General features: G+C 43.2%; 1 protein-coding gene across 3 annotated transcripts in view; it reads left to right on the top strand.

Moving 5' to 3' along the window:
* PHKA2 (phosphorylase kinase regulatory subunit alpha 2) overlaps positions 1–12,843 on the top strand; it is a 190,070-nt gene that overhangs the window by 142,477 nt on the left and 34,750 nt on the right. For 2 of the 3 annotated variants that reach the window (XM_040338217.1, XM_040338216.1), the window contains exons 28-29: positions 3,626–3,744; positions 4,380–4,409. In XM_040338217.1, coding sequence (XP_040194151.1) covers positions 3,626–3,744; positions 4,380–4,409 — 149 coding nt within the window. The remainder of the gene's footprint in view (positions 1–3,625; positions 3,745–4,379; positions 4,410–12,843) is intronic. The other variant, XM_040338218.1, reaches the window with a different exon arrangement.

Below are 12,843 nucleotides of genomic sequence, written 5' to 3'. Positions count from 1 at the left end.
TTTTAATCGTTTTAACTGTATCAAAATTAAAAATGTTGGGGCTTTAGATATACTTTATGCAGTTAAAAGCCCGATTCTGGGATATAACTCCCCTTCCACCCCGACCATCTGATTGCTGAGTTGGAAAAAAAACATGCCATGCTGAACTGGCTGAGATTCTAACCATCTATGGCTGGCTTTAACCAGGTAGGAAAATCGACAACTGACAGGATGGGTTATGCCTTGGAAACATGGTTGGTTTTCCCGGCAGTAAAACTGCCATGAGAGCTTTGGTTGGGAAACCCAGCCGTGTGCATGCTCCACCGCAGGTTTTCCCCATAGGTAAACTGCCGACTTAAAAACCGCAGGGTTTTTGTTCTCATTTCTCCCGCCGTGATTCCCGGCGGTTTTCCTGTTGGGAAAACTGCGATGGAGCATACACACGGATGGTTTTCACGGCCAAAAAAACGGTCGTGTGTACGTACGAGGCATTAGACATCAGTGGTAGGGAGGAATGGGGAAATTATTGAGTTGGGCCTTAAAGGGGTTGTAAAGGTAAAAAAAAAAATCCCTAAATAGCTTCCTTTACCTTAGTGCAGTCCTCCTTCACTTACCTCATCCTTCGATTTTGCTTTTAAATGTCCTTATTTCTTCTGAAAAATCCTCACTTCCTGTTCTTCTGTCTGTAACTCCACACAGTAATGCAAGGCTTTCTCCCTGGTGTGGAGAAAGCCTCTTGAGGGGAGAGGGGGTGAGCAGGAGTGTCAGGATGCCCACTAATACACAGCTCCTTTCTCTATCTGCAAAGTAGAGAGTGTCCTGACTTGCCTGCTCGCCCCCTCCCCCCTCAAGAGCCTCGCATTACTGTGTGTAGTTACAGAAAGAAGAACAGGAACAGGAAGTGAGGATTTTTTAGAAGAAATAAGGACATTTAAAAGCAAAATGGAAGGATGAGGTAAGTGAAGGAGGACTGCACTAAGGTAAAGGAAGCTATTTAGGGAAACATGTTTTACCTTTGGATAAAGTGAACTCCTGCGCTGTCTAAAAAGTGAAGGGAGGGGGGACTAAGGGCAAACTAGAAATACTGCTGCAAATATAAAGGTCTACCTCGATAGACTAAGGTGAAGCAAATGTAACAGATAAAATATTTGCGCTGTAGGGTGTGTGACAGAAAGTGAAAATAAGTAATGAAATTACAAAGTGACTGGTGGGGATAATACTGCTGTGACAATAAAGAAAAAATTGAACAATCCTTAATAGGACACGGCACTCAGAAAAAGTCCAGATCTAGCACAATCCTGCCGTGTATAGGTGCATTTCATCAAAAGTGGATCCAATCGCCAGCAGTGTAGGTATTGTGTAAATAATAATACAAAAACGCACTCTTAAGTGAAAAGCAAAGAAAGTAGTTCTAGAAAAAATATAAGACCCTTGGATCCTGAGTATGGGTGAGATAGAGTAGTTGAGCCAACACCAAGATCACATGTATACACCTCTGGTGGACCCAGCTGCTGCTCACCTCAAATTAAACACACTGTGTTTTGGTCAACCTGGTCCTGGTAGGTATAGTCCACAGTTAGGTAACACATACAGGTCTCCGTCCGGTGTATTACATGAAAAAACAAAGCAAAAAAAAACCAAAAAGCTGATGGTGAAATAACATCACAGAGGGGGCTGGTAGCTGGGGTCTTGGCGAGTGGGAATGCACTCACATGTAAGTGAGAGGTCTCAGGCTCGTATCCACGAGCGCCGAGCTTGTTAGTCCCTCTATCCTTTCTCCTGCTAGATCTCTGGAGTAGTAGGCTAGCTGTTTAGTCTCCCCAATGGTTCGCGGTGTGTGGAAATACCTCAGCTGATATGGGCTTGCAGCGGCTCCTATTCCCTCTCTCGATGCCTCAGATGGAGCGCTCAGATGGCGTGATCATACATGGGGGAGAAGTGAACAAACACCCATAGTATAGCCCGATCAGCGGTACAAAAGGTTTATTAAAACAAATAAAAACTCACATTTAAAACTCAGGAACTCTGCAACAATCCTACGAGTGGCGAACTCGTGTGTCTGTTCGTCAGATGCTGGAGTGTGTCCTGCCTGCCAATCCCGACGCGTATCGTCACAACACGTGACTTCATCAGGGGATGATGTAGGGGACACACTGACAGACATTTATAGTCTGTATTGATGAGCGCCCGGCGGCCATTTTGTCGAAGCTCATACATTATAATAAGGACAGCGCTGCCTGTGGTCTGCCTGCGCCATGTTATACATTGCAAGCGGCGCTTGTAAGTGAAACGAGAAGGGGGCACAGAGTGCAAACGCACTATTAGCGTCCCATCTAAGCAGACCGGCAGTAAAATATCAGGGCAAACAAGACCCTAATACCAATATGAGAAAACTAATGCAAAAACGGGAAAGAGGGAAAGGGAAAAAACATATCGAAAGGGGGAGGGAGGGAGGAACCATATAGCCATAGCCTCGTATGGGGGTGTGAGGTATGTAACCGTAATAGGAGATGCCGGATGAATTAGTATGTGAGAAATGAGAGATCAGGATGTCTGTATGGCCCAATCAATGCACTACTAACGAGAATAGGGGGATACTGGAACTGATCGGGGGGGGGGGGGGGGCGGGAGGGGTGTGGGAGGGGGAGGGGGGAGGGGCTAGCAGGGGATGTGGAAGTCCCCCTAAGTGAACCATATTGATAAATAAACCTAAAGGTCCACAAGTGCCAGAAACCTAGCTTAAATAAGTAATTACCATAAAAAACAGGGAAAAAGGAGTATCAAACATATAAGGGCTGAAGGCCTGATCCATAGAATCCTAGCCTCATATGGGGGTGTGGGGTATGTAGCCATGTGAAAACGTGCCAGATAGACTGGTATGTGAGGAATGGGTGATGAACTGACGGTACGGCCCAATCAGAAGTTAAGTACACTTCTCCTCAAGATTGGGGGAATATTAGAATAATACATGGTGTCCATATGGTGTAAGTGGCTAATGATCCAAAGAAAGGGCCTAAAACGAGGGGCGTGGTGACGAGGAGGGAGGGAGGTGGAAGGGGCAGGAAAGGAGGGACATGTAAAGAAGGGGACCTGGGTGTCATATACCAATAAGCAAGTGACAAACTGCCATACACATCAGGGGTGAGGCAACACCCAATGGTCTTATGGTAGTGGTAGAAATGTTAGCATGTTGAATAGCCCGTTAGGGCTGGAAATAAAACAATTTTAAAATGGAGACTACAAAGGGGACAAGGTCGAGTAACAAGGGAGAACCCGTGTTCAAAAAATGGGAGAATCTGGCCCGAGCCAAAAAAGCAGGCATGATGTGCCGCAGCATTTAACGTACAGCCAGACGCCATCTAGGTCATATATATACAGTAAGAGGGAGCATATGCAAACTGAAATCAGAAATCACTAAGGAAACAATTAAGGTCAAATTCAATATTTAGACCCTTGGGTGCAAAAGTGTTTTACCTTTACAACCCCTTTAATGTCAGCTTACGATGATGCAGGGTACCCTATTCCAATTCATTAGTGTCGCTCTATAAGGATTGCTGGGTCTACTTGATAGTAAAGTTAGTAAAGTTAAAAGAGTGTTCTGCAACATTTGCTGTCTCAGAATAATTCTCTGTTGCTACCTCTCTAGTGCGTCCGATTGATTCAAGTGCAACCAGCCCAGCTATTTCAATCCATGAGATGGGACACACAGGAGTCACCAAGACTGAAAGATCCGGGATTACTAGGCTACGGAGTGAAATGAAACAAGTGAGTTTATTTTTTCACCATTTATTCCTCGCTAATAAATCATAAAAATGTAATAAATTTGGCACATTTCATGGATACATAAAGGGATCAGTGATCTCTGTGGGATTTCCTCCTGTGTGTTCCCTAGCAACCGCAGCCACTCTTCTGGAATTGTCAGGCTGCATTGTCATAAAGCATAGATGTGCCTAGAAAGACACTAAATTCAGAAATAAAGTGTCATTTGTGGGCAGTTTGTGAATGTGTAAAAATAACCAGCCATGCATTAGACTGTATTTGATAATATAGCAGATAGAGCAATATAGAGATGAAACAAACGCTTTTAGCTCAACTCTTTGGGGGCCTCATATATGCCCTTTGCCTTCTCACGTGGGTCACGCATTATACTGTTTGTAACGGGGTTATTAATAAAAGGAGGAGGTCCACATGTCTGATTGTTAGGGATATGTGGGCATCATAAACAACAATAATAATGCATTAATCTTTTTTTCACAAAAAGGCATACTATTTTTCGAAAATGTCATTGGAGTTATGCTATATTACCATTTTAAATCGAAATAATGCTGGATTTTTCTTTCTTATTTCATGTTTACTTTATTTTTTTCTTGTAATGAAAGTGTTACTTTTTCTGTTTTCAGATGGATAGGAGGTTTAGTGCCGATGATCAGGTGAATTCTGATGAGGCTCTTTGTACTTCTGATGTGTTCTTAATATTGCGAACATTACTAAATATCTATTGTTGGGCCTGATTCCTGTCTTCCACTCTTTGTTTCTTGTGGTGTTGAGTTCTTACTTTTAACATAATTTTGTGCTTTTAGGTTTAACAAGCTTGTCTCCAAAAACATTCGTTGTATCTAATTTTTAACATGTTTTATATTCCTAATAATAGTATAGTTTCCCAGTTTGACTATTTATTATTATATCCTTAGTATTAGGCCTCGTACACACGACCGAGTTTCTCGGCAAAAACCAGCAAGAAACTTGCTGTTTTTTTTTTTGCTGAAGAAACTGGTCGTGTGTACACTTTTCGACAAGGAAACTGTTGAGGATCTCGTCGAGCCAAAAAGAGAGCATGTCTTCTTTTTCCTCGACGGGAATGGGGAAATTTGGCTTGTCAAGATCCTCGACAGCCTAACAAGGAACTTGACGAGCAAAACGATGTGTTTCGCTCGTCGAGTTTCTCGGTCGTGTGTACGAGGCTTCAGGCAGGCCATGTATTATGCAATTGTGCATAATTTTATGGAAAATTTCGAAATTGTCCCATCAACACTGAGCGTTATTGTGTTCTTCCAGCGGTGAGCACGGGTAGACATTCCCACTGGCAGAACCCAGTGATCACTGATGGTGGCTATAGCTGCTGGCAGTGTTTGGGTGAAAAAAATGACAAGCTGGTTGTACTAATGTTGATTGATGGATCGACTTCAGTACAACCAGCCTGCCCAATGATGTATTTAAATTTTGATCTATCTGTAGCTAGCCTTAAAATTGGGATATAAGGTAGTTACCTATTCCTGTCTGCAATCTGTTTATTAACACAATGGGGGTTATTTACTAAAGGCAAATCCATTTTTCACTACAAGTGCACTTGGAAGTGCAGTCCCTGTAGATCTGAGGAGGACATGCAAGGAAAATAAAAACCAGCATTTTATGTTGCACATGATTGGATGATAAAATCAGCAGAGCTTCCCCTCATTTCAGATCTTCCGTCAGATCTACAGAAATCTACAGCGACTGCACTTTCAGAGCACTTGTAGTGCAAAGTGGATTTGCCTTTAGTAAATGACCCCCAATGTATTATTCTGTCAATAGTCATCTTCCCTTTGAGAACCAGCAGCTGATACTTTATGTGGCTACTGGCACAGTCCTGGCTGTCAATGATGATCACAAACCAGAGTGGGTCCTGGTCATGTGATCACTATATCAGCTATGACAGATGGCTGAAGGCTTCATTGACAAAATAAGCCTTTAGCCTGCCTTCCAGCTGAAGTAGGATCTGAAGTGCAATGTATTTAAACCAATGTCTACTTTACTAAACCCCACTGTAGTGATGTGACATTTGCAAGCTCGCTTGTCACCCCTGACGTCTCAGCCTGCTGTTCTTCCAGGTTCAATACCGATAATAGCCGCTAGCAATAATCACATGTAAAATCTGACAAGCTGGCTGTACCCAAGTTGATCGATCGATCACCTCAGGTACATTCAGCCTCCCCATACATGGTTCGAATTTTGGTCAGTCCCAGTCAAGATTCGAACTGTCTATGGCTGGCTTAAGCCAATTCCTCACACAAACTTTATTGGTGTCGTTTTGGGTGGCCAAATAAAACCCGGGAAAATGTATGCTTATATTGTTACAAAAAAGATAGTGTCTGTAGGTTTGCTCTTAAAGCGGTAGTTCACCCCCCCCGACACGATTTTACCATCGAGACAGGCATTGTAGCGCGAGCTACAGTATGCCTGTCCCGATTTTTTTAACCCCGGACTCACCTTGTAATCGGACATCGTAGATTTCGGCTCCCGCGGGGAATGGGCGTGCCTATGGAGAGGGAGGATGATTGACGGCCGGCCCTGGCACGTCACTCTCCCCGAAGACAGCCGGAGTAGGTCTCGGCTCTTCACGGCGCCTGCGCACAGGCTATGCGCACGCGTCGTGAAGACCAAGCCTATTTCGGCTATTTCCGGAGAAGCGTGACGCGCCAGAGCCGGCCGTCAATCATCCTCCGTCTCCATAGGCACGCCCATTCCCCGGTATCTTCGATCTACGCGTACAAGGTGAGTACGGGGGTAAAAAATTCGGGACAGGCATACTGTAGCTCGCGCTACAATGCCTGATTTTATGGTTAAAGAAAAAAAAAATTATTTTTTTTCGTCGATAGGGTGAACCCCCGCTTTAAGTTGAATTTGTTTGTAAGTTGGAACAGGTACATTTTTTAAGTGTAGCTCCAGCCCAAAAAATGTACGCTTTTTGGGTAACATAGGGAAAGGTTAACACCCCTGCAACATTTGTTTTGCTGTCTGTGCCCCTGTTCAGAAGATTTCACCTCACTTTCTGTCCCAATGGCAATTGTATTTTGAAAATTTTGGGTTGTTGTAGAAACAAGGATTGGTGATAAAGCTTCTGTGGAAACACCGGGTTTCCCATATTAACTCTTACAGGAGAGAATTTCCCTTCCTAGGGGTAGATTTCCTCTCACTTCCTGTTGTCTCCCTCCGTTTGTAAGTAGGAGGCTTTTGTAAGTTGGATGTTTGTAACCTGGGGACTGCCTGTATTTGGTTTTCAGTTGAAACATGATGGACACGTTTTACCATATGTGTCCAGTCAGCAGTCAAGATATTGTAAAACACGCACTATAAAGGCTATTCATTAGTTCATGGATATCTTGTATGCCCACCAGTGTTTTTATCAAAGTTGCTGGCTTGGTGAAAACTTTTGTTTCTCTGTGGGTTTTGCTAGTTATATCTGACATGATTTCCATGTACAATGCTCTCCTCAGGCATGTTTACTGTATGAGATACACCCTCTGTACTCTCTGAGGGATCTCAGGTTCTCCCAAGAGCCAAACTATTGTCCTCTGACACACCATCTACAAATAGCAGCCACGTGATAAGAGGCACCTGCTCTCCCACCCATACCCTTAGTAAATGTGCTGTATAGATCTGCTTCAGAGGCCTTGTTATCCAGAATATAAGGAGAACAGCACACTAAGACATTTATTGTATTTTTAAAGTTGTTTTTGTTTTATACCGTATGTACATAACTGTGGCAAGTAATACCAAATTAATGTACTAGGTGAAACTCCTGCGCTGTATGGGATATAGGTGAGGGGGAGTGGGCTGGAAAAGGGGGCAGTGGGGTGAGTGAACGTGAATACTGCAGCAAACAGCAAGGATATTGTCCTCTCAAGACAAGTAATGATAATGTAAAAAATGTGAGAGTGTCTGCGCTGTAAAAACCTGAAATGGGGGAGGGAGAAAGGGAGGGGTGAGTGGACAAAGATCCGTGGACCAGTGGGGTGGTGGGGTGTACAAACACAAATGGAAGTGACCTTCAATTGGAAATAAAGTGAGTGCAGTCTAACCTAAACTGTATAGCAGGAAACACACAAAGAATCTTCCAATGTAAATAATACGTGAACTACAGTTCAAAAGAAAAAACACCTTGGATGGAGGATGGAAGTCAGAAAAAGTGAAATGAACAAGACTAAGTAAAAAGTGAAATCTTATAAACAATATTGGAGTGCAGTCCAAAATTCAGACAAATTCAAAGTGACAGATGGGTAAACAAGTGGTTAAGTGTAAGAGGTACCAGGCTCAGGTAAGTGAAGGTGTGTAATCAGGTAAAGTCCACACACCGTGCACCCTTCACCAATGGTGAATCAAACAGCTTACCTCCCTACTGACATACAGACCCAGATGAATCACTATACCAGCTTTCTGTTAGATGGATGTCTACTTGTCAGATCTCAATCGTTGCTCATACATGTAAAAACAATGGTAAAGGTATTGTAGCTTTAAAATATGGACGGTTGGGACTTTAAATGAGATGCGATTAGCAATATGCGATTAAGTATAAATATATATATATAATGGCAAATGTAAAAATTCTTACCATAAAGACCAGGCTCAAAAATACCAAACCAAAGAAGCACAAAACCAAATTAGTCTGTCTAACTGTATGTAATTAAAACAGAGGTTCAGTTGCAGTCATTTGCAAATGTCTGGGAAGCTGCAGGCCACGTCACGGCACTCTGTGTAACTGCAGTCCTAACTGTGATTTTTAAGGCCTCCAAAGGAGGAACCCAGGTGTGCCAATTAATAGACAGGGAGCAGAAAGCAACATAGAACCGCCCCTATCTATGGTTGGTCTGGCAAATGAGAGCACTGAAAAAACAAAATACAAAAAACAGGGGTGAAACCAAAAACATGCCTACCAAACCAAAATACCACCAAACTGGGTGCGGACCACATCAAACTGGGTCAGCTAGTCAAAAAACGACAATGCATGAATTAACTTGTTGGTGGTAGATCTGTGGAGGCAATGTGTGACACTCCTGGAATCGCATCTCCATCCCTGGTTAATGTAAAAAATGGGGTTGGGACTTTATATGAGGCATGTGGTTTGGGTCACCACAGGCCTCCATCCCTGTAAGGATAAAATATGGACGGTTGGGACTTTAAATGAGATGCGATTAGCAATATGCGATTAAGTATAAATATATATATATAATGGCAAATGTAAAAATTCTTACCATAAAGACCAGGCTCAAAAATACCAAACCAAAGAAGCACAAAACCAAATTAGTCTGTCTAACTGTATGTAATTAAAACAGAGGTTCAGTTGCAGTCATTTGCAAATGTCTGGGAAGCTGCAGGCCACGTCACGGCACTCTGTGTAACTGCAGTCCTAACTGTGATTTTTAAGGCCTCCAAAGGAGGAACCCAGGTGTGCTAATTAATAGACAGGGAGCAGAAAGCAACATAGAACCGCCCCTATCTATGGTTGGTCTGGCAAATGAGAGCACTGAAAAAACAAAATACAAAAAACAGGGGTGAAACCAAAAACATGCCTACCAAACCAAAATACCACCAAACTGGGTGCGGACCACATCAAACTGGGTCAGCTAGTCAAAAAACGACAATGCATGAATTAACTTGTTGGTGGTAGATCTGTGGAGGCAATGTGTGACACTCCTGGAATCGCATCTCCATCCCTGGTTAATGTAAAAAATGGGGTTGGGACTTTATATGAGGCATGTGGTTTGGGTCACCACAGGCCTCCATCCCTGTAAGGATAAAATATGGACGGTTGGGACTTTAAATGAGATGCGATTAGCAATATGCGATTAAGTATAAATATATATATATAATGGCAAATGTAAAAATTCTTACCATAAAGACCAGGCTCAAAAATACCAAACCAAAGAAGCACAAAACCAAATTAGTCTGTCTAACTGTATGTAATTAAAACAGAGGTTCAGTTGCAGTCATTTGCAAATGTCTGGGAAGCTGCAGGCCACGTCACGGCACTCTGTGTAACTGCAGTCCTAACTGTGATTTTTAAGGCCTCCAAAGGAGGAACCCAGGTGTGCTAATTAATAGACAGGGAGCAGAAAGCAACATAGAACCGCCCCTATCTATGGTTGGTCTGGCAAATGAGAGCACTGAAAAAACAAAATACAAAAAACAGGGGTGAAACCAAAAACATGCCTACCAAACCAAAATACCACCAAACTGGGTGCGGACCACATCAAACTGGGTCAGCTAGTCAAAAAACGACAATGCATGAATTAACTTGTTGGTGGTAGATCTGTGGAGGCAATGTGTGACACTCCTGGAATCGCATCTCCATCCCTGGTTAATGTAAAAAATGGGGTTGGGACTTTATATGAGGCATGTGGTTTGGGTCACCACAGGCCTCCATCCCTGTAAGGATAAAATATGGACGGTTGGGACTTTAAATGAGATGCGATTAGCAATATGCGATTAAGTATAAATATATATATATAATGGCAAATGTAAAAATTCTTACCATAAAGACCAGGCTCAAAAATACCAAACCAAAGAAGCACAAAACCAAATTAGTCTGTCTAACTGTATGTAATTAAAACAGAGGTTCAGTTGCAGTCATTTGCAAATGTCTGGGAAGCTGCAGGCCACGTCACGGCACTCTGTGTAACTGCAGTCCTAACTGTGATTTTTAAGGCCTCCAAAGGAGGAACCCAGGTGTGCCAATTAATAGACAGGGAGCAGAAAGCAACATAGAACCGCCCCTATCTATGGTTGGTCTGGCAAATGAGAGCACTGAAAAAACAAAATACAAAAAACAGGGGTGAAACCAAAAACATGCCTACCAAACCAAAATACCACCAAACTGGGTGCGGACCACATCAAACTGGGTCAGCTAGTCAAAAAACGACAATGCATGAATTAACTTGTTGGTGGTAGATCTGTGGAGGCAATGTGTGACACTCCTGGAATCGCATCTCCATCCCTGGTTAATGTAAAAAATGGGGTTGGGACTTTATATGAGGCATGTGGTTTGGGTCATCAGGGGATGAAGTCACGTGATGTGACGAACACGCGCCGGGACAACAGAGTATACACTAGGAGCAGTACCTGACGGACGGTGGACGAGCGCGGTGTTCGTGGCTACGTGACCGTCTTTAGACTGCCCCATGTGAGTTTTTTACCGACTATTTTATGTTTTAATAAATTTACTTTGCTGCACGGTTTATGCGATGTGCCCCCTTCTCTTCTTCCACCCCTGCCTTTTATATCTCGTTATGAGCGGACGGCTCTATGGATGCTAAGGGGAGAAATTGGTAGCAGGAAGAAGACAAGGATACGAGCTCGGCGCTCGTGGAGATAGGCACACGCTCCCTACACACTTTTGTAAGTTGTGTAAGTGGACATCTGGTCACCCCTTTTTTTGCGCATTTTGTCTCCTCCTTGCCTCAAAGAGGATAAAGCTACAATACCTTTACCATTGTTTTTACATGTATGAGCAACGATTGAGATCTGACAAGTAGACATCCATCTAACAGAAAGCTGGTATAGTGATTCATCTGGGTCTGTATGTCAGTAGGGAGGTAAGCTGTTTGATTCACCATTGGTGAAGGGTGCACGGTGTGTGGACTTTACCTGATTACACACCTTCACTTACCTGAGCCTGGTACCTCTTACACTTAACCACTTATTTACCCATCTGTCACTTTGAATGTGTCTGAATTTTGGACTGCACTCCAATATTGTTTATAAGATTTCACTTTTTACTTAGTCTTGTTCATTTCACTTTTTCTGACTTCCATCCTCCATCCAAGGTGTTTTTTCTTTTGAACTGTAGTTCACGTATTATTTACATTGGAAGATTCTTTGTGTGTTTCTTGCTATACAGTTTAGGTTAGACTGCACTCACTTTATTTCCAATTGAAGGTCACTTCCATTTGTGTTTGTACACCCCACCACCCCACTGGTCCACGGATCTTTGTCCACTCACCCCTCCCTTTCTCCCTCCCCCATTTCAGGTTTTTACAGCGCAGACACTCTCACATTTTTTACAATACCAAATTAATATTCACTGATATCGGTGAAGGAAATAAAGCCATTTCATTTTTTTAAAGAGAATTAGTCACCATTGAGTATTTGCATAGGTGTGCGCAGCCTATTGCATTAGGGTGTGCACCCCAAAGCTCAAACACACACTAACGATCACTCACAATCTTCATTCAGAAAGGGAAGGGGCCAGTAAATTACATATTTACCGGCCCATTCCCCCACTCATTCTAAAACATCCACACAGCAACTGCCGGCGGGAGAGGAGGGAAGCCAGAAGCGCTGTAGGGAGAAGGGGAGGAGCCAGGGCAATAGGGGAAATGTTTGCTGCACAGGGTGATTATTGCAATAGTATGCATTCTCATTCTTGAGTTTTTATAATAGTGCCCTTAAAACTTGTTTTATTATGTTCTCGTATGCTCTCTTTGCTAGGGCAGGAGTGGCAGGCTGAGTGTGTGTCTGGCATTAAGGCCTTCCTAACGCCTGTGAACTTATACAAAGAAATTGAGGGTGCCGCTTCAGGCTCTATTAAGTCCTTATATGCTGATAACCTCTAAGAATGTAGACAGGAAAAGACCTTGTCTCCACTCCATACAAGTCATAGGAAAAGTAGGTGAAAAAGTCTCGGGAGCTGCACATCACACAAAAGCCTCATGTAAAGAGTGGAAGCAGCCTCAGCCCAGACTCTGTCCGAGCCACATCCCCCAATACGTTTTGCTCTGCCTATGGGACATCCCCCAACATGTTTTGCCCGCCCATTGGACATTCCCCAACATTTTTTGCCCCGCCCATAATACTTAGTCATGGAAATCATAGGACTAAGTCATGTGGATAGGGCGAAACATGTTGGGGGCGTGGCCTGGATGGAGTCTAGGGTGAGGCTGCTTCCACTCTTTACATGATGGTTTAGTGTGATGTGCAGCTCCCGAGACTTCTTTTCCTTCTTTATTGACTTCCTAACTCCTGCCTAAGCTCAGTGCTCGTAACAGACACTCAAAAAATATGTATTAACAATCGAGTTGTCATGTTTCCTTGAAAGTAATCTAAAGGCTT

The sequence above is a fragment of the Rana temporaria genome, chromosome 2 (genome assembly GCF_905171775.1).
Source record: "Rana temporaria chromosome 2, aRanTem1.1, whole genome shotgun sequence".
NCBI lineage: Eukaryota > Metazoa > Chordata > Amphibia > Anura > Ranidae > Rana > Rana temporaria.
This window is presented reverse-complemented; position numbering and strand designations above follow the sequence as displayed.